The sequence below is a fragment of the Glycine max genome, chromosome 14, assembly GCF_000004515.6.
Source record: "Glycine max cultivar Williams 82 chromosome 14, Glycine_max_v4.0, whole genome shotgun sequence".
NCBI classification, from domain to species: Eukaryota; Viridiplantae; Streptophyta; class Magnoliopsida; order Fabales; family Fabaceae; genus Glycine; species Glycine max.
In genome coordinates this window covers 3722021-3748102 of record NC_038250.2, presented here as the reverse complement: position 1 = coordinate 3748102, position 26082 = coordinate 3722021, and the positions used below count along the sequence as shown (strand labels likewise).

Genomic DNA, 26082 nt, shown 5'->3' with positions numbered 1-26082 from the left:
TACATAGTGACCGATTTGGATTTGGTCTCTGTTTCGCTAGAAATAAATTTCTTACAATAACGATTTACCGACTTGGGTTGTTCAGACTGCTCCTCTTCGGTCTCTAATGTATGCAGACCTATATACCCAATTTAGAGACCGATTTGGTTGGTCTCTAATGACATTTTCTTGTAGTTACAGCATGTTTGGGTACCATTAATATCAGTGTGGCTACCTCAAAATCTTGAACTGTGACAGACACCAAACCAAAATCTTATTTATTTAATATTTCTTTTTCTCTTTTGCTAGTTGTGTTTAAATGATAAGCTTTTAGATGGATGACAATCATATGAAGTGATAACTATTTTTGCTTGATGTTCGCGTAGGATGTTGTGTGGTTCCTTTATTAAAGAGTAAAGACAAAAACGTGATTTAAATTTGCTTGATTTTCCTCCGATCATTACTAGTTCTTTGATGATAGCTCCAATTCCATCAGCATTCTAAAAATACCTTATTTATGACAAAGCTTTACATAAAAAATAAAAATAAAAAATAAAAACATAACAGCCTAAAAAACAGCAAATGCAAACACACTCAAAAGACAACAATGATAACATAAGAATGCTGATCGAGAGTGATTTCTTAGGCAGAATTGTGATAGGACTGGTTACTCTGTGCCTGCCATCTGTCCAAGACAAATTCCCAAATAAAGGCAACCCATGACTGGCACCAATTGGCCGCAGTATAACCTGAAACTTCTTTTCTCCGGTTCTCTTAAAAGTCAACGAACATGGTTGAACAAGAACCTTAATCCCCTTTGACCCGTGAGTATTCACAACATACGTGCTTGGAGGCCCAACATTTGTAACTGTACGAGTAACACTTACGGTCTTTGACCCAGGATGACGCACCGTAATTGAAGGATAGTTGAAATTTTCAATTCTGTAAGACTTAGGACAAGTGTAAGGGAATTTCAATTTGCCAAACAACTTGGAGCCTCGCGAGGCCCGCGACTTAGAACGTGGTAGCTCTGAGCGTCCAACATTTTGTACCTCACAATAATCACCCAATAGATCAAACATGGTTTTCACTAAGCTTTCATTGATTGGTCTAATTCTGTGTTCACTCCTAAGCCTCCATTCCTCCCAAATTTTCAGGTTTTCTTCTTTTGCCTTTGCTGCCATCACTGCTTATGAAGGGACCGAAGCAAGTGCTCTACTTGAGTGGAGAGCTAGCCTTGATAACCAAAGCCAAGCTTCTCTGTCTTCATGGACAAGTGGTGTCAGTCCTTGCAGGTGGAAAGGAATCGTTTGTAAAGAATCCAACTCTGTGACCGCTATAAGTGTCACAAATCTTGGGCTAAAAGGTACTCTTCACACTCTCAACTTCTCTTCCTTTCCCAAGCTGCTAACTCTGGATATCAGTTACAACCGTTTTAGTGGAACTATTCCTCAGCAAATTGCTAACTTGTCCAGAGTTTCTCAGTTGATAATGGATGATAATCTTTTTAATGGCTCAATCCCTATCTCCATGATGAAGTTGTCTAGCTTGTCATGGCTAAACTTAGCAAGCAATAAACTTTCTGGCTACATTCCTAAGGAGATTGGACAACTGCGGAGCTTGAAGTATTTATTACTTGGATTCAATAACCTTTCTGGCACCATTCCTCCAACAATTGGAATGTTGGCCAACCTCGTTGAACTTAATCTGTCAAGTAACTCCATCTCTGGTCAAATTCCTTCAGTTAGAAACTTGACAAATTTAGAAAGCCTTAAGCTCTCAGACAATAGTCTTTCTGGTCCCATTCCACCCTACATAGGAGACTTGGTCAATTTGATTGTCTTTGAAATCGATCAAAATAATATTTCAGGATTAATTCCTTCCAGTATTGGAAACTTGACAAAGCTGGTCAATTTGTCCATTGGCACTAACATGATTTCTGGATCAATTCCTACCTCCATCGGAAACTTGGTCAATCTAATGATCTTAGACCTTTGTCAAAACAATATTTCCGGAACTATTCCTGCCACCTTTGGAAATTTGACAAAGCTCACCTATTTACTAGTGTTCGAAAACACACTTCATGGTAGATTACCACCCGCAATGAATAACCTCACCAATTTCATAAGCTTACAACTATCTACAAACAGTTTTACTGGCCCTTTGCCGCAACAAATTTGCCTTGGTGGTTCACTTGACCAATTTGCTGCTGACTATAATTATTTCACGGGTCCAGTTCCAAAAAGCCTGAAAAATTGCTCCAGTCTTTACAGACTCAGACTAGATGGAAACCGGTTGACCGGAAATATATCAGATGTTTTTGGTGTATGAGTTGAATGAGAGGTTGGAAACTTGGAGACGAGTTCTAGAAACACATGGCTTTCGCCTAAGCAGAAGCAAATCGGAGTATATGGAATGTAAGTTCAACAAAAGAAGGAGGGTTTCTAACTCAGAGGTGAAAATAGGAGACCATATTATCCCTCAAGTCACACGGTTTAAATATCTTGGGTCTGTAATACAGGATGATGGAGAAATTGAAGGGGATGTGAATCATCGCATTCAAGCAGGATGGATGAAATGAAGAAAAGCATCGGGGGTGTTATGTGATGCAAAGGTACCGATCAAGCTAAAGGGAAAGTTTTATCGGACTGCGGTAAGACCGGCGATTTTGTACGGAACAGAATGTTGGGCGGTCAAGAGCCAACATGAGAATAAAGTAGGTGTAACGGAGATGAGGATGTTGCGGTGGATGTGTGGTAAGACTCGACAGGATAAAATTAGAAACGAAGCTATTAGAGAGAGGGTTGGAGTAGCGCCTATTGTAGAGAAGATGGTGAAAAATAGACTTAGATGGTTTGGGCATGTAGAGAGAAGACCGGTAGACTCTGTAGTGAGGAGAGTAGACCAGATGGACAACTATCTACAAACAGTTTTACTGGCCCTTTGCCGCAACAAATTTGCCTTGGTGGTTCACTTGACCAATTTGCTGCTGACTATAATTATTTCACGGGTCCAGTTCCAAAAAGCCTGAAAAATTGCTCCAGTCTTTACAGACTCAGTGGGATAAGGTGTTGTTGTTGTTGTTGTTGTTTTTGGTGTATATCCAGAGTTGAACTACATTGATCTGAGTAGCAATAACTTTTATGGCCACATTTCACCAAACTGGGCTAAGTGTCCTGGTCTCACAAGCCTTAGGATATCCAACAACAATTTATCTGGTGGTATACCCCCAGAACTCGGCCAGGCACCCAAATTACAAGTACTAGTCTTGTCTTCAAATCATCTAACAGGAAAAATTCCAAAGGAACTTGGGAACCTGACCACTTTGTGGAAGTTGTCAATAGGCGACAATGAACTTTCTGGCAACATTCCTGCAGAAATAGGAGACTTGTCTCGCCTTACAAATCTTAAGCTTGCAGCAAATAATTTAGGTGGCCCGGTTCCAAAACAGGTGGGAGAGTTGCACAAGTTACTTTACTTGAACTTGAGCAAGAATGAATTCACAGAAAGCATTCCATCAGAATTTAACCAATTGCAATCTCTTCAAGATCTTGACCTTAGTAGGAATTTGTTAAACGGAAAAATACCAGCAGAACTTGCAACTTTGCAAAGATTGGAAACACTAAACCTCTCAAACAACAATCTATCAGGAGCCATTCCTGATTTTAAGAATAGCTTGGCAAATGTTGACATATCTAACAACCAATTGGAGGGTTCAATTCCTAACATTCCAGCCTTTCTTAATGCTCCATTTGATGCATTGAAAAATAATAAAGGCTTGTGTGGAAATGCCTCCAGTTTGGTGCCTTGCGACACCCCATCTCATGATAAAGGGAAAAGAAATGTCATCATGTTGGCATTACTTCTTACTTTGGGTTCTCTAATTCTAGTGGCATTCGTGGTTGGAGTTTCGTTATGCATTTGCAATCGAAGAGCAAGCAAAGGCAAAAAGGTGGAGGCTGAAGAAGAAAGAAGTCAGGATCATTATTTCATATGGAGTTATGATGGAAAATTAGTGTATGAAGATATCTTGGAAGCCACAGAGGGGTTTGATGATAAATATCTCATTGGAGAAGGAGGGTCTGCATCTGTTTATAAGGCAATATTACCCACAGAACATATTGTTGCTGTGAAAAAACTTCATGCTTCAACCAACGAGGAAACACCCGCTTTAAGAGCTTTTACAACTGAGGTTAAAGCCTTGGCAGAGATCAAGCATCGTAACATTGTGAAGTCACTTGGATATTGTTTACATTCACGCTTCTCCTTTTTGGTTTACGAGTTCCTAGAGGGTGGTAGCTTGGATAAAGTACTAACCGATGATACGCGTGCAACAATGTTTGATTGGGAAAGGAGGGTGAAGGTTGTTAAAGGTATGGCAAGTGCTTTGTACTATATGCATCATGGTTGCTTTCCTCCTATTGTTCACCGTGACATATCAAGCAAGAATGTTCTTATAGATTTGGATTATGAAGCCCACATCTCTGACTTCGGAACAGCTAAAATTCTGAATCCTGATTCACAAAATTTAACCGTGTTTGCAGGCACATGTGGATATTCTGCACCAGGTTAGGCCATTTTTGTTCTTAGGAATTTAATCCTATATATATACTTGTTTCAATAATAAGTCATGCTACTTCTTGTGTAATATCATTTTCATATTTTGATATATTACAGAGCTTGCTTATACTATGGAAGTGAATGAGAAATGTGATGTTTTTAGTTTTGGAGTGCTTTGTTTGGAAATAATGATGGGAAAACATCCAGGGGATCTGATTTCTTCATTATTATCACCCTCTGCAATGCCATCAGTGTCCAATTTGCTGTTAAAAGATGTGTTGGAGCAACGACTACCTCATCCAGAGAAGCCAGTTGTTAAGGAGGTGATCTTGATTGCAAAAATAACATTAGCTTGCTTAAGTGAAAGTCCACGTTTTCGCCCAAGCATGGAACAAGTGTATAACGAGTTTGTGATGCCAAGATCATCTTCAGTGAATTTATTATCCATGATCACACTTGGTCAACTCAGAGATAATTGAACCTTGTTTTCTGGTGTGTTGTAAGCTTTTTGTTATATTAATGTTTGTTGTGTGCATGCTTCTTCTATTTTGTCAGACCTGGAAAATATTGCAAAGCTGTCTTATGTCTTTAAGTAAGACCCGGAGTCTTTATTTTGTAGGTTGAATAAATATGGTCTAGTTTTAAAGGGAGACAGCAGTGATTTCTTTAAGTAATTAAGGATATTTTCACTATATATTTCAAAATTAACGTACCACTTGAAATCTCTTCCAATTAATGATGCATATATAGTCTAAATACCATTTGCGGTAGTGATTTTTATTAAAATCTATTGTTCAAAATATTCTTATGCGAATTTTATTGCAGATTGACCATAGTTCTAAATGATATTCAAAATACAGTTGCTACAAAGGAAGCAGTTTGGGATCGATTTTAGCTCTAGTCTTCACTCTTCAGTGTGGCGTCTAATTTCAAAATTTTTATTTTCTAATCAAATCAAACTAGTTTGGGATTTTTATGTTTTTTTTTTATAAATAAATCCTTCAAAAATCGGAAATTAAAAGAAGCCAAATCAAATGCATTACTTCAATATATGCTTCTTGGATTCCAATCAGGTAGAGCACTCTTGCACTCGGCCCCAATTTGAACGTAATTAATTGTAGTGCCAGCTGTTGGATTAATTGAAAATCAACGAGTCTCTTCTTAATTTTCAACCGATGAATATATACTATGATTATTATCTCAAACTCACCTAAAAAATTGAGCCAAGTTGCCAACAGTGGACCAGAAGCGAGGAGGAAAAACAAAAAAAATCTGCAACTCTCGACTTGGAAAATCCAAGAAAATCTTATGTACCCTTATCCTAAACAAGATCGCATGTTAGTGTCTTGATGGGAAGAACTTGTATTGAATGGAAAAGTATATAATTTTTTCGTTTCTATTATATATTATGTCTCATGTTTGATTTGTGTACTTTACAACTAGACAAGTCTTTTTCACACCACGTGGTGGGGATGCTAATTTGATCTGTCTATACCGGGTTAAAGTCTTGGGCAATTTCATTGTAAATAACTGACTTGTGCCTTCCTAGGGATGCCGCCTGCAGCTAAGGTTTTAACTTGTGGTCATCATTAGCGTTGCGTTTTCATTATAATCTTTGTAATGTGCAAAATTGCAGATAATACACAATTGATGCAGCCTCAGTTAATGTAATGGTAGAGATCTCAATTTTTTTGACGTTGCAGATAAGCAAAATCTTTTTAAAACCTTGGATGCAGCAAGAAGTACATATATGGTCAATGAAAAGTGGGACTAATATGCCATGCATGAAGTTAATACTTAATACTTTGTTTCTTGAGGGAGAAAGAAACCAGTCAAGTTCTAAAATGAGAAATTAAGCTGTAGTAACAAACAAACAAAATATATAATGTTCAGATATACCCTGACGACAGATTATTAGCCACGGTGCCAAAGATTGAAGAAGCTGACGCATCATGCATATTGTAGTCTACAACCCATGTTATATAGAGTGCTAAAAGCTAGGCAACACTAAAGCTACATAAAACTACTATTAAAGCTAAATAGAAGATAAAAGATAACATTCATATTTTTCATTCATAATAATAGGCAAAGGAAAATACATTTAGATACTGATAAATGATATTAATCCATGGATAATATTTATCCAAATGTCAACATCATTTCATTCTGATCATAAATAAAATTATAATATAAAATATTTAACTCAGCCCAATATAATCCTTTAATTACTTTAATTTTAGGATATATTTGGGTCTTTCTAAGTTCATCCTAACATTACCTCGCCTCACATTGGGCCTTGCCCTCAATGAATAATTAGTATCCATTGATTGATATCAATTATGACTATTTATAAGTGTATTCCTTCTTTAGGAAATCAATCAATGAATGAAAATATCAAAGTTTATTTTTATGATTTTATTTCCTTTTTTAGGTAGATTAGGTTTTTTTTTGTAGACCTAGGCTATGTTTGATAAAACAAGTTGAAAAATTACCTGAAAGCTAAAAAGTTAATTGGTAATCAAAAGCTGAAAATTGAAAAATTAGCTTATTAAATTATAAATGTTTGGTAAAATTAATTGTTGAAGTAGTTGAAAAGTGTAAAATTATACAAAAATAATAAAATAATAATTTATTAAAAAAGGGTAACTAGAAAATTAGATAAATATATAAAGAATAAAATGGAAGAAAACATAAAAAAACTACAAATTAGTGTTTTAAAAAATATTACTTCAAGTAATATTTCAAAAAACGCTAGAAGCTACTAAGGATATGTTTGATGAAACTAACTCAAACGCTAACTAAAAATTTGATAAAACTAATTGTTGAAGTAATTAAACAGTGTAAAGTGACAAAAAAAATCATGATTTATTTTAAAAAGATAACTAGTAAATATATTGAAGATAAAAGAAAAGAAAATATAAAAAATTAGAAGCTGATGTTTTAAAAAATGTCACTTCAAGTAGAATTTTAAAAAACGTCAAAAGCTATTAAAAAATTGTTTACCAAATAGTCAAACAAACCTTTTAGCTAATAAAAAAATTTAAAAATTAACTGAAATGCCTTAACAAACATAGTGAAAACTGGTAGCTGAAAACTGAAAAACTAACTTATTAAATATTCAATAAAATTAACTATTGAAATAAATGAAAAGTGTAAAATTATAAAAAAATAATAAAAACATGATTTACTTAGAAAAGGTGATAAGGAATTTGAATAAATGTATCATAATAAAAATGGAAAAAAATATAAAAAGGTACATAGAAAAGGTCATAAGTGTATCAGGTGTTTGTGAATTGTGATGCCAAAATCACCTTTAATGGGTCCATTTCCTGTTATTACAATTGGACAACTCTAAAATATTTGAACTTGGATTTATTTTGCATTGTAAGCATTTTTGTCTGTCTGCATTGTAAGAAATCATGTAATACCGCATAGTTATAGGGTTATTGTGTAACAATTTTACTAGGTATAAGTTTAAGAGCATAACTCTAGAAACCAATTATTCTTTTGTGATCACCTGGTTTTCTTGTATAGCCGATAAATCCATTATATTTTAGATGTTTTAATGCATTAACTAAATAAATTTTTGTAAGAAAATAACCCAATTGTCGACACTTTCATGTGATTCATGTTTTGACATTTCATGATTGCACTTAATTATTTGTGTTTTTCAACGTAAGAAAAATGTGCAAGGAAACAGAAGATGAGCAAGACTTAGAAAGAAGAGCAAGATAAACTCACAAAGAAAGTCAAGTCTAACTTGGGGACTCCAGTAATGTAACTAATATGATCTTGATGTTTGAAGAAACTTTAAACATAGATTTATACTTTTTATGGAGCTGAGTTTTTTCTTTTGGTTGATTCATGGAGAGGCTCTAATCTGATTTAACACGGATCATACATGAAATTGGGCTTAAAGTTGAAGTTGATGCCGATCAGAGAGCTTATCATAGGATACAAATTAATTGATTTGATTTTGTTTTTCCTCAAAGAATCTGAAAAGTAATTTAAGTAAAGTCATAATTAATTAAAGTAAATCTTAATTATTATTATTTTTCTTATAGAGATTTAGAAATAATTAATAATAAATTTACTTCTAGCATATATTTCTCGGTAGGTAGGTAACATACATTTCGTACATCAATCATTCTTCAGAGATTAAATCGTGCTTCCAGAAAACGGTGAAAGCAGAGTTTTTTTTTTTTCAAATTCAAGAAGCTCAAATATTATTGATGAAATAGAGAAGATACATCATTGCCCATGGTTTGGTCCAACTGAAATGGGACCTCGTCCAAAACTCAACATCCATCTAAGAAATAAAAAGACAAGGAAGCTAAACAACGGACAGCTTGCCTTGTCTTTTTTGTGAATAGCAATTCTTGCCTTGAAGCATTAGAACTAATTCTTCTCACATCCTCTACCAGACTATGAAATAGGCTTCTTCTTATACCTTATATTAAAAAAAGAAGAAGAAAAAGAAATATGCTTCTTCCACGCCTGACAAAGCTGAAAACAATCCACTTCATATTGAGCTCCTATTATGCATAACTATGCCACTTTAATTGTTGCCCATATAAATGCAAAATTCATTATCTCCCTCGGGCACAATTCTTTCTTGTTATGATAAATGTTGAATCATTGCTTTCTTGTTATGATAAATGTTGAATCATTGCTTTCTTGTTTTGGTGTGTGACACTCTCTATTCTCACAAATAATGAATAAAAGAAAATAAAATCATGCAAATTTTTTTTTAAAAACACATTAACTTTAAATTGATTTCAAAAGATAAAAGGTTCACATTCAATTAATGAAAACATGTTAAAAATTGTTCGAATAAAAACAGTAAAGTTATCCCGGCTCAAAACAAGGTCGTTCATGCTGAATGAATAATAAAAAAAAACAAACAGATTTAACACGGATCATACATAGATTAATTTAAGTAAATCTTAATTATTATTATTTTTCTTATAGGAACTTATAAATAATTAATAATAAATTTACTTCTAGCATATATTTCTCGGTAGGTAGGTAACATACATTTCGTACATCAATCATTCTTCAGATTAAAATCGTGCTTCCAGAAAATGATGAAAGCATAGTTTTTTTTTCAAATTCAAGATGCTCACATATTATTGATGAAATAGAGAAGATGCTCATGATTTGGTTGATACGGGCTTACAAACAGAAATGCAGGCAGGAGTCATAAAAGCAAAAGAGGAGGTGCAAATAGAAACTAAGATCAAAAGAAGGATTTCAAAACCTTCTTACCTCAATGATTACGTTTGAGGAAGAATGGTGAGGCCAACAACTAAGGCCACCTTCTAGAATGTCCTTACTTGGCATTGTTAGCTCCTAGGGGACAATGTGGACAAATTTTGTTAGGACCAAATATTTCGAGAATCTTTTATATTAGAATGAAGTCTATAAATACTAATGTAAATAACAAGCAAGGCATGAATGAAAATTATCCAATTTCCTTTACTCTCTTCTCTGTTCTTCCTTTCTCTCTTACTACTTGCTGGAGGTTCCTGGTTCCTTGAAAACTAGTACACGCTCATCCCTATCATTTGGTGCTCAACTAAAATGGGACCTTGTTATGGAGGGAGTAACACGACAACCACCATCAGATACAATACAACCAGGCACGATAGGAACAATCACTAGCATACAGCAGAGGCCCACTAGAAAGATCACCTAATCTTAGCACATAAGGGATTTTGTGTAATCCATTATGTTAAGGGAATACTGAGGTGGCAGGACAAGGAATAATATTGTCTGATACTTGTCTAAATTTCTGTTATTGTTGTCTAAATTCTGTTATTGCTAGAATTCACTAGAATTCTCTAGAATCCTGTTATCTTCTTTTCAAATCACAACATCATTGATGCATATATATAGGAGTAAACATGAATGTATTGGACAACAGAAAAATAATACAAGTTTCTTCCTTATCTTTCTCTCTTATAGAGGTTCCTGTTAGGCGTTTGGCAAGTGTACCAAATGTCCAAGTAATAAAATCTCGAAAGTCCGAGTGTCGATTTCACAGGGATTTTGTGTTGTACTTATCTTGGATACTTTTCAATTTATAAAAGAAAAACAATAGAGGAAAAGAGTAGACGAAAGAATAGAAGGCAATAATAGTGAATTAAGAAATGCGTGAATTAAAAGCAAGATAATTAAAGAGAGAATTCAATGAAATGCAAATGTTAGGACCTAACATGCCTTGTCTGTCTAGGATGCATGAGTTTATGATTTTTCTTTGTCAATGCAATTAGATATATTCTACCCACATCTATTCATTTACTTACCCCTGATTTCTCACAATGACAAGCCTATTTTATTTATCTATATCCCAAATTCCTTTGAAAAGACTCGACAAATAAAATGCTTGAAGTATGAATTCTAGATGTTTGCATGAATGCATGGGCATAAAACCATCATTCTATGTCTAGCAATGATATTCTTATTAAATCCTTTATTGTTGTTCTGTTAGAAGTTACCCTCTCCCGAGTATCTAACTCCCAAAATTGATTCATGCATATTTTCTTTAAAGCTTTATTAGAAGTTACCCTCTCCCGAGTGTCTAACCCCTAAAAGAATGTAAAGATGAGAATGCAAAATAAAACAGACCTGCCAGACCCTAACTAGGGGTTTAGTCACTCATGACCGGCCGGCTTTACAATGAAAGGGGTGAAAGAAATGAAGGGATAAAGATAATAACAGAAAAGAGTTATCTGTCTTTAGGTAATAGTGAGAGTGCTCTGAGACTCAGTGAGTCTTTCCCCTTGGTCCGACTTTCTATTTATAGCTACTAAAGTAGACTTAGACTTGATGCAAAAGATCTTCCTTATTTATCTTTTTTATATCTTTTGGATCTTTTAATCTTTTATTTTCATATCTTCAAGTCATAGAAAAAAGAAAATTATCAATTCATATCATTTAAGTAAAAAATAACTGTTAAATAAATATTTTTAAAGATATTTTCAATATATTTTTATTATAAAAAATAGTTTATATTTAACAATTATTAGTTGCTAGGCCTCGAAGCTAGGCTTTTCTTTTCCCCATTCGTAAGAGACCTCCTCCCTGAATTCAACATCCATCTAATAAATAAAAAGACAAGGAAGCTAAACAATGGACAGCTTGCCTTGTCTTTTTTTGAATAACAATTCTTGCCTTGAAGCATTAGAACTAATTCTTCTCACATCCTCTACCAGACTATGAAATAGGCTTCTTCTTATACCTTATATTAAAAGAAGAAGAAGAAGAAAAAGAAATATGCTTCTTCCACGCCTGACAAAGCTGAAAACAATCCATTTCATATTGAGCTCCTATTATGCATAACTATGCCACTTTAATTGTTTCCCATATCAATAATAATAATTAGTGTTCAATTCCTTTAATTATTTAGCCGTGTAAATCTGTTATTTCCAATTCTGATTTGTTGAGAATTATTAGGAGATTGGTAGCTTGATTCACTACATATTAGGGTTGTTCACTTGTATATATATCAGTGTAAACTAATATCAAATTCATCAATAAAAGTTACAAACTATTCCTCTATATGGTATCAGCCTAAACGATCCACCATTCCCTATTTCTTCAATTAAGGACGTCGTTCCCCACCCTTGCCTCCCATGGCCGACAACAACTCCTTCATTCCCAACCCCCATGAGCCATCCAAACCCCTTGCTTGCATCACTTTCACCAATGTCACCAAACTTCTTCCCAACAATTATCCTAATTGGAAACAACAAGTTGAAGCTCTCCTTGATGGCTATGATCTCCTCAATATCCAGATGGATCTTTTCCTGCGCCGTCGAAAACGACCCCCACCACTGCATCACTCCGGTAACGACTCCACCTGCTCACTGCGTCACCAGGACCGCCTTATATATGGTGCTCTCCTCACCACTCTCTCTAATGAAGTGGCCTCCTTGTGTCTCAACCAAGACCTCGCATGATCTTGGATCCTTCTCAAAACACATCCGCACATCTATTGGTCCTTTCAAAGACACCATCATACATCCTGCAAACCCTTTTCCTCCTGGGCCGGTCTGGTCCAGTGGTGTGCAAACCATCAATAGGGTTCATGTTCCTCCTCCTCCAGTTGGCCAAAACCTTCCCAGCATGCAGCATCCCTAGGTGTGTCCCCCACCCCGACCTCCGACCGCCACCTCGTAACTCTCCGACTCACACTGGACAGGTTCAGGTCAATACTGCAACTGCCGCCCATCGCAACATGATTTTCTGTTTGACAGTGGAGCGACACATCACGTAACCAATGATCTGATAATCTGGCACTTCATCATCCGTACACTGGTCCTGACTCACTGTTTATGGGTAATGGTTCAGGTTTAAACATCACTCATTCTGGAACACTTTTACTTAATGATTTATCCTTGTCTAATGCTCTGTGTGTTCCTTCCATGAAACAAAAAATAATCTCTGTCTCTAAACTTACCCAACAAACCAACTCTGCTGTTGTTTTCCTGCCAAACTTTTTTATGTGAAGGACTTGCAGACGGGTCACACAACCCATAAAGACTCATGTGTGGATGGACTCTATCTCTGGTCCGCCACCTCACCCTCCGTCCACACGGTTCGAACAGAATCCTCTGCATCATGGCATCATAGGCTTGGGCACCCTTCATCTTCTATTTTCAAATTTGTTCAGAAACATTTTTCCTTAGGCTCAAATAAATTTCCGCAATCCGATTGTCACTCGTGTCAAATTAACAAAAGTCATAAACTTCCATTCCATGAATCCACTCTTCAATCTTGTTATCCATTAGAAATAATTTTCTTTGATGTCTGGACTTCTCCTATTTTATCAATTGATGATCTTCGCTATTATTGCATGTTTGTTGATCATTTTACTCGTTATATTTGGCTATATCCAATGAAACGAAAATCTGATGTGCAAACTATATTTCCCAAATTTAAACCGCTAGTTGAAAATTTCTATCATCACAAAATAAAAATTCTTTACACAGACAATGGTGGCGAATATATTGGTCTTCGCCCTTTTTTACTAAATCATGGTATAAGTCATCATACAACGCCACCTCATACACCTGAACATAATGGAATTTCAGAACGCCGGAATCGTCACATTGCTGAAACCGGTCTCTCTCTTCTCCATCACTCGGGCTTGCCCCTCACCTATTGGCCTCACGCCATGATCACCGCCGCTTATCTCATAAATCGCCTCCCAACTCCAATTCTTGGGTACCAATCACCCTATTCTAAATTGCTCAACATTAGTCCGGATTATCATAAGTTAAAGTGTTTTGGATGTTTGTGTTTTCCCTGGACTAAACCATATGCTAACCATAAACTTGCACCAAAGTCTGCTATGTGTGTTTTTGTAGGTTACTCGGCTGATCAACATGCATATTTGTGTCTCGATCCCACAACAGGAAGGATCTACACCTCTCGGCATGTGAAGTTCGTTGAATCTGAATTCCCGTTCAACTCCCTAGTAACTCACGCTAGTCCAAGTCCGGAGCAACAAACAGGCCCACTTCAACTCTCCATCTTACAACCCATGAACCCACCGGAAGATTCATCTCCTGCCCCTTCCTCCCCATCCATCACCAACTCCCCATATATGGCCCAGTCCTCCACCGAACCCACAAACCCCACTCAATCTCCTCCTCCAACCTCACAATCATCCCCGCAACTCTCTGCTCCACCACCCCAAACCATTGTCAACCCAAATGGAGGTGGGATCATCACTCGGTCTAAAAACAACATTATCAAACCCATCCAAAAGCTTAATCTCCATGTCCAAGCCTTCTCTCCCATTGAACCCAACACCATCACCCAGGCCCTTCGCGACCCTGATTGGCGCTCAGCCATGCAAGCCGAATTTGATGCCTTACACCACAACAACACTTGGGATCTTGTCAGTCGGTCCTCTGATCAAAATTTGGTTGGCTGTAAATGGGTATTTCGAATCAAACGAAATCCAGACGGATCAATTGATCGTTACAAGGCTCGGTTAGTCGCCAAAGGGTTTCACCAACGCTCTGGTTGGGACTATACAGAAACTTTTAGCCCCGTTGTTAAACCGGTGACCATTCGCATTGTCCTAACTCTTGCAGTTCGTCAAGGGTGGCCCATACGTCAGCTTGATGTCAACAATGCATTTCTTCAAGGGACACTTAAGGAGGAAGTCTTCATGATACAACCACCTGGTTTTGTCAACAAAAACTTTCCTGATCATGTTTGTCGCCTCAAAAAGGCACTCTATGGGCTGAAGCAAGCACCCCGCGCCTGGTATACGGAGCTTCGCGTATTCCTGCTCTCCCTTGGTTTTGTCAATTCCACTGCAGATGCATCTCTTTTCATCTACCAAAAACCAGAGGTTACACTTTACTTATTAGTATATGTTGATGATATAATTATCACTGGAAATTCATCTGCAGAGTTGTCCAAACTCATTGCCACACTTGTTGCTCGGTTTTCGTTAAAAGATCTTGGATGTCTCAGTTATTTCTTGGGTGTCGAAGTAATTCCTTCCGCTGCAGGAATGTTTCTTTCACAAAGGAAATATATCATTGATCTGCTACATAAATCAGGCATGACAAATACAAAACCAGCATCCACTCCTTTGTCAGCGAGTGTTCAATTACTTAAGGATTCTGGTGATCTCCTACCCTCTCCAAAGGAGTACCGCACACTGGTTGGAAGCCTTCAATACTTGAGTCTTACACGTCCAGATATCGCCTTCAGCACTAACAAACTCGCACAGTTCATGCAAAATCCAAGAACGACGCATTGGTCTGCACTCAAACGAGTGCTCCGATATTTGGCAGGCTCTTGTGACAAAGGAGTCTTCATCTCAGCGACTGCTCCTTTGACCTTTCATGCCTACTCGGATGCTGATTGGGCTGGTGACAAGGATGATTATGTTTCAACCACTGGTTACTTGTTGTATCTCGGTAACACTCCCATCTCCTGGAGCTCCCGCAAACAATGTTCTGTTGCTCGATCATCAACTGAAGCAGAATACAAAGCATTGGCTGACACGGCTAGTGAACTATTATGGGTTCTTTCCTTGTTCACAGAACTTGGTCACATGCCCACTGCCAATCCAGTCATATACTGTGACATTCTTGGTGCCACAAATCTCAGTGCTAATCCTGTCTTCCACTCTCGGATGAAACATATAGCCTTAGCCTACCACTTTTCCGAGAACATGTTCAACATGGCAAGTTTCAAGTGTCTTTTGTGTCTACCGATGATCAACTTGCTGATATTCTAACAAAGCCTCTGCTTCGCCCTCGGTTCGAATCGCTACTGTCCAAGTTGCATCTCTCATCCAAATTATACAACTTGCGGGAGGATATCAATAATAATAATTAGTTTTCAATTCCTTTAATTATTTAGCCGTGTAAATCTGTTATTTTCAATTCTGATTTGTTGAGAATTATTAGGAGATTGGTAGCTTGATTCACTACATATTAGGACTGTTCACTTGTATATATATCACTGTAAACTAATATCAAATTAATTAATAAAAGTTACAAACCTATTCCTCTATATCCCATATAAATGCAAAATTCATTATCTCCCTCGAGCACAATTCTTTCTCTGTTACGATAAATGTTGAATCATTGCTTTCTTGTTTAGGTGTACGGTGAAGAGAAAGGAATAATAAAAAATAAAAAATGATGGATGTAATAAATGTTATAATGAAAAATAATGGAAGAAAGATAAGGGGAAAAAAACAGAATAGAAGTAGGACGAAAAAAAGAAGGAAAAGAAACAAAAAAACAAAGTAAATATATGTTACCCATTTTCCAATATAAGCAGAGGCACATCATGGACTACAGCCACCCCAGAACAGAAGAACAGTTGGAGATACATGATGCCATTCTCCATCTTCAAACTTGTTTTGACATCATTTCTTCTCTGCTTTTTCTTGCAGGAACCTACCAATGCTCTTAGAAAGGCAAGTAAGCTTTGCATTTTATTAGTTCGCCCATTACGGTTTCTCATTAATCTTATGGAGTTTTGTAATTGTTCAAGTTCCAACTTTGAGAATTTCCAAATTTATATTTTGTTGATGTACCAATTGCGTGCTTTGGATTCTGTGTTTTCAGACCTACATTGTGTACATGGGAGGACATTCTCATGGTCCAGACCCTTTGCCTAGTGATCTTGAAACAGCCACAAATTCCCATCATGATTTAGTCGCTTCTTACTTAGGAAGGTAAAACAAATGTTAAATTCTGTTAAATATATTATTAGGACGTGCATGTTAATTAAAAAAATTGATAATTTAACAGTCATGAGAAGGCCAAGGAAGCAATTATGTACTCGTACAATAAGCACATCAATGGCTTTGCTGCCATACTTGAAGAGGAAGAAGCATCAGAGATTGCAAGTGAGCAAAGACTATTACCATGACCATGATTTTGTACTCATCTTGAAGCCTCGCAAATTGATATAGTGTATATTATATGTTTGTATTGGTTCAGAAAACCCAAATGTAGTTTCTGTTTTCTTGAGCAAAGAACACAAATTGCATACAACCAGGTCATGGGAATTTCTTGGACTGGAAAAAAATGGAAGAATTCCTGCAAACTCTGCTTGGAGGAAAGCAAGATTTGGAGAAAATATAATCATCGCTAATATCGATACAGGTATGCATATTGCTTAGTTTTTTTTTTTTTGTTCTTTTTTAGTAGATGCATAGTGCTTTAGTTGAGATTAACATTTATTAGAGATTATGAAATTATAAATATTCCTTTAAAGCGTCACTGTCATATGATATATTTAGTTACATCATTTTAATAGTTATTCTAAAGTAACATGTGATATGACTTGTTGATATATATATATATATATATATATATATATATATATATATATATATATATATATATATATATATATATATAGTATATTTTAAGAAAATTACATTTAACTATATTTATAGAAATTAAAAAATATTGTATCCTATTTTTTAAAAAAAATCCTAAGAAAAGCCGTACGTCATTTTACAACGCAACAGCTCAGCTTTTAAATTACATTATATTACATTTATTCCGACAACAAATTGATCGAAAATTTAAGGTGCTGAACTGATATTTTATTATTGTGTTTACTTCTTCAGCACCAATTCCGACAACAAATTGATCGAAAATTTAAGGTGCTGAACTGATATTTTATTATTGTGTTTACTTCTTCAGCACCAAGCCACCAAATATCTTAATTATGTTTTAATTTAACTATTGAATTAATTCGATATCTAGATATATAATTAAGACATTTTTTCTAGAAATTTTAAAATATTGTTTTTATAGTTACAACTGTTAAATTGCAATTTGATTTCCCCTTTATTCTTTAACAAAAAATTTTATCTCCTTTTAATGCAATTCTGGTATTTAAAAAATTCACATTTATGATTTAATCTTTAATTTTACATATATTTTATTTCTTTTAATTTTAGTTCAATTGAAAAACTTTAAACCTAACATATTCATTTAAAATATTATTAAAAAAATTAATTAATTAAAATATAAAAAAAATAAGCATATAGAAAATTAAATTAAGGATATGACAAAAATTGTATATTTTTTTAAAAAAGAGAAAATAAAATTATAGATCGAAAATCAATGAAAGACCGACATTACAATTTATCCCATTACACACACACACACATATATATACTGTGATCACCTATCCATCTATCAGCTCAAAAACACGTCGGTGAGTCGTTTTAGGTTTAGTTTAAGTTTGCTTCTTCTAACCAAACCCATTCATTTTAAATAAAAAATGAGAAATTATATATATCTATGCAAAAATCAAAGTAATATATTTAAATAATTTCATTATTATTTGTAAGAGAAACGAGAAGACGATGTTCTTATAATTATTTGAATATTTTTCTTCAATTAATGTATTTTTTGTTGTATATTATTAATAGCCTGTTTGTAATCGAGATTTTTTAAAAATTGTTTTTGATAAAAATAAAAGAAATTCTAATTAATTAATAGGTCGCAAATAGAATTTTAATCATTTCAATGTCGATAAACTTAATTCTTTAAGCATATGCATATGTAACAACATGAACAATTAATATTATTTTAAAAGTTATACAAGGGAAAATAATTAAATATCTTTAAATAATTAAATATCACCAAGCTTGATTTTAATTCAAACATTAAAACCTCTCTTAACAACAATTTAACCATCAAGATTATAAGAATAATTATGTTGTACTTTAGTTTCGATTTTTATTATTTTCTTATATATCCCTAATGTATCCCTCCTCTTTTCATTTGTATCCCAAATACCAACTAAAGTGAAACAATTCCTCAGGTTTACATTGGCATTGCTATATATATTGTAACGTTGAACCTACAAACACCAATTTTCAAAAGTATAAACAATTAAACACACTTGCTAAAAATGATTAAACATACGAGCAATCCTTGAAAGCCACAACACAATGGAAAACAGAATCAATGATGGTGTCCACCAGTACTATGTGTCTTAATTAGTTCCTACCATTATGAAACGATAAATTACCCAAGTACACACAACGACAATGAGACACAAAGTGATCGACAAAGAAATTAAAGAGGATGAAACACAATGAAAAGGTAGGACTTATTAGTGGCACGACACGATTGTTTCTGTGTAACTGTGCATTCGGGTTGTTAGACATGGTGCAATGACAAAGAGATTAAAGAGAGAGACCCAAGATGCAGAGATTAGAGGGAAAGGGAGAAAGTTCAATGTCATTGCTTACATAATTACGTTAATGCTGGAAAAAAAAAATATGACAGGAAATAATATACCAACTCTCTTCTTTACGTTAGCATTATGCATAAAATTGTGGATTCATTTTTCCAGAATTGTGAGTAGATTTTTGTGGAAAAGTAAAACATCACCCATTAATTGACTAATTATTGTTAATTTTTTCCCTAAAAAATTATTGGTTATTATTATTTTTTTATTTTTATATAATTTTAAAACTATATAAAATTATTTTAATATTTATAAACAAAATAAAATAAAAATGATCCCCCTCCAAAAATGATTCACCTCGACTGTGCTTAGGACAACCACTGTATATTAATAATATATAACAGTATATGATATTTTCTAAAATATAATAATAATTATAAAAGTAATTTTGTTAAGATAATCTATATTAAGAATGATACTATAATAAGTTTTACATTAATTTGTTTGTATTGTGTTCATTGTGTTTCAAAAATGTCTCGTAATTTAAACATATTTGTTATGCATTATTCTCTTTATGTTTTACCTTAGTGTGTGCCAATCACACCTATTAAATAATTTATTTTAACAAATGGATGGATTTCATTCTCACTACTATAATTAAAATAGTTTACATTTTATATAAAAAGTCATTAATTTGTACTCCAAAGTCCATCATATTCCTCTTGCAAATACATTAGTAGCTTTTTGAACAGGAGTTTGGCCCGAACACTCCAGTTTCCGCGATAAAGGATACGGACCAGTCCCGTCAAAGTGGCGTGGGAACGGTGTCTGTCAAATTGACAGTTTTAATGGTACACAGGGATACTTCTGTAACAGGTAAATTTTCTTTGTTGTTTCAACTTTCAATTCGTAAATTGGGGTTGTTGAACTACCCATTAAAACATAAGAAACCAGCCTTTTAAACAAAGGTAATATATTCTTTTTACTGAAATATATAACTTAAGGTAATTGAATGTAAATTTATAAAATTAGTACTCAAGTTAGTGTAGAAAAACAACCAAAAAGGATCAAATTAATCAGGCTGCACGTACGTTATCATTTTATACAGAGAAATTAACAATTATTCAATGTGCAATCATAGCGCAAATATTTAATTTTATATCTTTTTTTTGCAATAAAAGTTTAGCAAAGGGAGGGATTGTGATGCCAGGTATGAAGCCATAAATTTGTCATTTTCGGAAACAAAGGGACGGACTTGGAAATTCAACAAACAAAATAGGACGGGACTTAAACCCGACCCAACCCTCTTCAGATTTTTCTTTTGTAATTAGTTTTTGGATTCGTCCTGATAACTATATATAGATGGAAGATTCTCTTAATAACAAAAAAAAAAAAAAATACATAATAGAATTCAATATTTTGCATACATTACTTTGAGTTTATTTGTTTCACGGAGTAAACGTATATTCTCGGAAATATTAACATGGCACTAGAGATTTACAGCATGTTTAACCAATTGAATTAGACATCTTGATTTCATTGCCATTTTATTCTGATGCAAAAGTGAGAAGCTTTATTTTCTAAAATAATTTTTCACTTTTCTCTTTTATATTTTGTTTATTCGATAATTTTATTTTTAAATTAATATAGATTTAAAAATATTCCAAGCAATGTTAAATATTTATCAAACATCTTAATGTAATAGTATTTCCAAGAATATTATTTCTTCAGTAAAAAAAAAAGAAATATTATTTCTGGAAACAAACAGGGATTTTCTTTTGTAAATTGGGTTGAGGTAAAGTAATGAATAAGAGGGTGCTCATGTATGTTTTTCATTATTTCTTCAGTAAAAAAAAAAGAAATATTATTTCTGGAAACAAACAGGGATTTTCTTTTGTAAATTGGGTTGAGGTAAAGTAATGAATAAGAGGGTGCTCATGTATGTTTTTCAAAAATTAAAGAGGTTGCAACACCTAGACATGATAAGTTTTTTTTTTTTTAAGAGTCATGATAAGTTGTTAACGTGATATTTAATGGGATATGCTAAATTTACGCTTGTAAATAAAAGATGTAAATACCATGTAACATTTTTTTAAAAAAGAATAGTGATATTTGGACACCAATAACTCATTTTTTTTTTGTTTTAATCCTTGGATTTATCATGGAAAATAAATTTTGTCTAATGAGTTCGATCAAAAGATAAATAAAATGTAATTAAAAATTATTTTCATTAATAATTAAACTCACTATTAGTGGAACAATTCAACCTTACTTCACTACATTAACTATACATGCTCAATCACGTGATTTTACATAATTTGATATTAGGCATACTATTCAACTTTAACTTTAGTATAATAACTATTCATGTTCAATCATTTGATTTTACAAACATTCATATCTCTCTTTTTGTTACATCACATCCATCATCAATCTTATCAATTATCTATCTCTCCTCTCTTTCCATCTCTCTCAAGGTGTCTATACCTTTGGGTGTCCAAAGAATCATTTCTCTTTAACAAAATCCGGTAGGAATATCTTATAGGCGTATGTTTAGGAGTATATTTGATATGGATATTAATGTAGGGTAATTTAGGCGTAACTTTTTCTTTGCCACAAACATATGCATATGTTTAGGACTTGGGAGCAACATCGCAAGCCTCATGATGAATATTGGCCAGTGTATATATCTGCACTGATTGCTCCTTTGAATGACAGAACAAATTCGATACCTTTTAATATTCTTACATAAATTGTGTTGGCAAGCTAATAAAGAATAACTGTTGTCTAGACCCAAAAAAGCTAATAATTTTTTTAAAAAAACTAATTTGTTTTCATAATTAGTATGTTAGATACCTGTAATGATTTAGTTCAGTTTATCATTGGAAGTTTTGTTGTCGGTAACAAGGTAGAACGGCCTATAATATTATGAATATTCAGGAAGCTGATTGGAGCAAGAACTTTCCTAAAAAATCACGAGTCTGAAGTTGGGAAGGTTGGTCGAACGCTACGCAGTGGACGTGACTTGGTAGGGCATGGCACCCACACACTGTCAACAGCTGGTGGTAATTTTGCTCGTGGAGCAAATGTTGAAGGTAACGGCAAAGGTACTGCTAAGGGAGGCTCCCCAAGAGCACGCGTTGTGGCCTACAAAGCGTGCTGGCATAAATTGGACACAGGAGGGTGCCATGAAGCAGATATTCTACAAGCATTTGATCATGCCATTCATGATGGTGTTGATGTCATCTCTGCCTCTATCGGTTCGTCTAATCCCTATACCGAAGCTTTGTTAACAGATGGGATGTCCATAGGGGCATTCCATGCAGTTGCCAGAAACGTAGTCGTAGTTTGCTCTGCTGGAAATGATGGACCATCACCTTTAAGTGTCACAAATGTTGCACCCTGGTCCTTCACCGTTGCTGCTAGCACACTAGACAGGGATTTTCTCAGCGACATTTCTCTCAGCGACAATCAATCCATTACGGTATCATCTTTCTATATTTTTCCTTAATTTATTAGTTTCATATGTTTTTATTATGTCAACTTAATTAATTGGAATGTGTGTGTATATATCAGGGTGCCAGTCTCAATCGAGGCTTGCCTCCATCGTCCCCGTCGAACAAGTTCTATCCCATAATTAATTCTGTCGAGGCTAGACTTCCTCATGTGTCTATTAATGATGCGTAAGCACAATTTTTGTTTTTATTTCCCAAGCTTGCTTCAAATATTTATATGTACTTGTCTCATACGAGTATATGTATGTATATATGTTTGTTGGTGTAGTCGTCTTTGCAAACCGGGAACACTTGATCCTAGAAAAGTAAGGGGAAAGATACTAATATGCCTTCGAGGTGATAAATTAACTTCAGTTAGTGAGGGCCAACAGGGTGCTCTTGCTGGTGCTGTGGCAGTTTTTGTGCAAAATGATGAGCAAAGTGGAAATTTACTTCTGGCCGAGAATCATGTTTTACCTGCTGCAAGTATCAGTGGAACATGGAATCAAAGTCAAGGAGGTGCTTTCAACATCAGCAGCAAGTAAAGTTCTCTCTCTCTCTCTCACACACACATATCATTAGTCCCTTTCAAATGTCGTGTGTGTATGTATATATATATATATATATAAACACTTAATTAATTTCTACATATATTGTTGCAGGGGGGTCTTAGCTTACTTGAGTGCGGCAAGGACACATATAGGAGTAAAGCCTGCTCCAATCATAGCAGGATTCTCATCCAGGGGCCCCAGTTCCGTGCAACCATTAATACTAAAGGTCTACATACATTTTGTTACACCAATATGACATGATGATTTTCGTTCTTACAATTAATGACTCATGTAAGATAAACTTGCGGTAATTTGTTTCTTTTTCAGCCAGACATAACTGCTCCTGGTGTGAACGTAATTGCAGCTTTTACACAAGGAGCAGGTCCGTCTAATATTGCATCAGATAGACGTCGGTCTCCTTTCAATGTGCAACAGGGAACTTCTATGTCTTGCCCTCATGTCGCTGGCATTGCAGGTCTTCTCAAAGCATATCATCCTACTTGGAGTCCAGCAGCTATCAAATCAGCTATTATGACCACAGGTACATTAGTAATATATATGCATATGCATGCTCAATTACAAAATACTGTCATATGTACAAAATATAAAATGCACATATGCAGCATATCATTTGGCAAAGCATTGGTGGCTTATTAATTAACAACTATGCTCTTAATTAATTCCAGCTACAACACTAGACAACACGAATCAACCCATTCGCAATGCATTTGATGAGGTAGCAACTCCATTCGAATATGGTGCCGGACACATTCAACCTAACCTTGCAATTGACCCTGGACTCGTTTACGATTTACGCACCTCCGATTACTTGAACTTCTTATGTGCTTCTGGTTACAACCAAGCTTTACTCAACTTATTTGCCAAATTGAAATTTCCTTACACTTGTCCCAAGTCTTACAGAATTGAAGATTTCAACTATCCTTCAATTACGGTGCGTCATTCTGGGTCAAAGACCATAAGTGTTACTCGTACAGTTACAAATGTTGGGCCTCCAAGCACGTATGTTGTGAATACTCACGGGCCGAAGGGGATTAAGGTTCTTGTTCAACCATGTTCGTTGACTTTTAAGAGAACCGGAGAAAAGAAGAAGTTTCAGGTTATACTGCAGCCAATTGGTGCCCGTCATGGGTTGCCTTTATTTGGGAATTTGTCTTGGACAGATGGCAGGCACAGAGTAACCAGTCCTGTTGTAGTTCTGTAATGTAACCTTAGAAGTTAGAAGTTGCTCTCAGCATTGTTATGTTATCACTGTCATTTGAGTGTGTTTGCGTTTGCTGTTTTTAGGCTGTAATATAAGCGTGCTTCCTACTCCTGTTGTGTTAAACTTTGTCTAAACTAGTAGGAAGGTTTAAAATTTCGAGGTATTGAACTCTGTTGCTTTGGAGCTATGTTTGTAATAGGCACACTCTATCATGTATGGAACCCGTATCTTTGAAAGTCTAATTAATAGACAATGTTGAGAGTTGAGACCCTATCTAAATAATATTGAACAATTTTAATTAGGCTCTAATCCATCAATTTGCCTTCACCATTGATTTCTCTTCTTTCTATTTTATCTCGTGCAGTCATGCATTCATCTTCATTTACTTTGGTTCCCAACATAGAATGCCTCTAGATTAGTGGCTGAGGCTGAGGGCAAGATAAGCAGAAGCATCTGCAGAGGAAGTAGCTGAGGCCACATAACCTGAGCCGCGGGGCTGCAGGATCCGAGTAAGGCAAGTGAAAAATGGCTATCTTGGTGACATCAATGCAGGTATTCAGGATTTGTGACCGCGGAGTCTCCAGATCCAATAGTGGATGGAGGACAGGGAGTGGTTTATTTAACATCTCCTTCCAGATTGCTGAAAGTTTGGTTGGCAGGTTGGGTGCAAGGTTGAACTCAATGATGTTAGAGTTAGAGGAGCTATAGGCATTGTTGGTTGTTGTGGAAGAGGTGGTTTGGGAGGCCATGTGGGTCGAAAAAAAAAAAAAAGGTTGATTAAAGATAGGCTCTTGATACAATATAGTAGTACTACCATATAGACTCTGGTTGTTGTGAGTAATGATATACAACCACTTATTTTAAACATCTGATAATTGCTAAATAATTGTACTTTGATAATAAAAAATAAAGTCAAATTATCTTTAAAAATAATTATTTAACAGTTATTTACACTTAAATGTTAAAAAATTGATGTTTCGTTGAATCTTGGCGACAAATACAAAAACTGAAGGTGCTAAAAATAAAAAGTGGAAAATAATGAAGACAAAAAAAAAAAAAAATCAAAAAAGATCCACCCCACGACTCGCTTAGTGTACAACTCGCGCTAAACGAGACAGAAGACATGGCACTAAGCGCGCAACAGAAACAGAATCCGCTAAGCGCGCAACACGCGCTAAGCGCGAGATCCAACAAAACAGAGCACGTTAAGCGAGAGGAGTCCATTAAGCACGTGATCCATTGGCACTGAGCAAAGGAGGGCGCGCTAAGCGAGCCTACGAAGATCTAAAGTCCACTTCAGCAGTTGTAAATGGAGAATCTGGTCGAGGGGGAACGACTCACCAAGTCTCAGAGCACTCTCACTACTATTACCTAAAGCCCTGAGAACTCTTCATCTCCTTTCTTTTATTATGTTATCCCTTTCTTTCTTTCTCTCCCCTCATTATATAGCCCTCATCGCCATGGGTGCTAAATCCTAGGGCCTGACAGACCTAAAAGTCAAGCAAGCGATGTATGATGTACTTACTATTTATCGATGCAATACCAAGTTTTTTTTCATTCTATCATC

The 26082-nt window shown here is 35.1% G+C and overlaps 2 protein-coding genes and 1 long non-coding RNA gene across 3 annotated transcripts; all 3 read left to right on the top strand.

The window, feature by feature from the left end:
* Positions 1-422: 422 nt before the first annotated feature.
* Positions 423-5079, top strand: LOC100797314 (MDIS1-interacting receptor like kinase 2). Its single transcript, XM_026125422.2, has 3 exons — positions 423-2302; positions 3048-4547; positions 4657-5079. Exons 1-3 carry the CDS (start codon positions 1060-1062, stop codon positions 5016-5018), a joined length of 3105 nt encoding a protein of 1034 aa, XP_025981207.2. The 5' UTR covers positions 423-1059; the 3' UTR covers positions 5019-5079.
* An 11272-nt stretch (positions 5080-16351) lies between these two features.
* Positions 16352-24788, top strand: LOC100796255 (subtilisin-like protease Glyma18g48580). Its single transcript, XM_003545147.4, has 11 exons — positions 16352-16501; positions 16653-16762; positions 16839-16936; positions 17031-17195; positions 20001-20124; positions 22189-22732; positions 22825-22931; positions 23032-23283; positions 23405-23519; positions 23621-23834; positions 23980-24788. The coding sequence occupies exons 1-11, from the start codon at positions 16415-16417 to the stop codon at positions 24513-24515; spliced, it is 2352 nt and encodes a 783-aa protein (XP_003545195.3). The 5' UTR covers positions 16352-16414; the 3' UTR covers positions 24516-24788.
* On the top strand, positions 17472-18011 carry LOC121173478 (uncharacterized). Its single transcript, XR_005888435.1, has 2 exons — positions 17472-17628; positions 17705-18011. It is a non-coding gene; the product is annotated as an uncharacterized lncRNA (long non-coding RNA).
* Positions 24789-26082: the final 1294 nt, after the last annotated feature.

Coding starts and splice junctions, on each gene's coding strand:
- LOC100797314 (XM_026125422.2), top strand. CDS start 1,060: ATGGTTTTCACTAAGCTTTCATTGATTGGTCTAATTCTGTGTTCACTC. Junction 2,303..3,047: donor AAATATATCAGATGTTTTTG/GTGTATGAGTTG, acceptor CAGTGGGATAAG/GTGTTGTTGTTGTTGTTGTT. Junction 4,548..4,656: donor ATGTGGATATTCTGCACCAG/GTTAGGCCATTT, acceptor GATATATTACAG/AGCTTGCTTATACTATGGAA.
- LOC100796255 (XM_003545147.4), top strand. CDS start 16,415: ATGATGCCATTCTCCATCTTCAAACTTGTTTTGACATCATTTCTTCTC. Junction 17,196..20,000: donor CATCGCTAATATCGATACAG/GTATGCATATTG, acceptor CTTTTTGAACAG/GAGTTTGGCCCGAACACTCC. Junction 20,125..22,188: donor CAGGGATACTTCTGTAACAG/GTAAATTTTCTT, acceptor ATGAATATTCAG/GAAGCTGATTGGAGCAAGAA.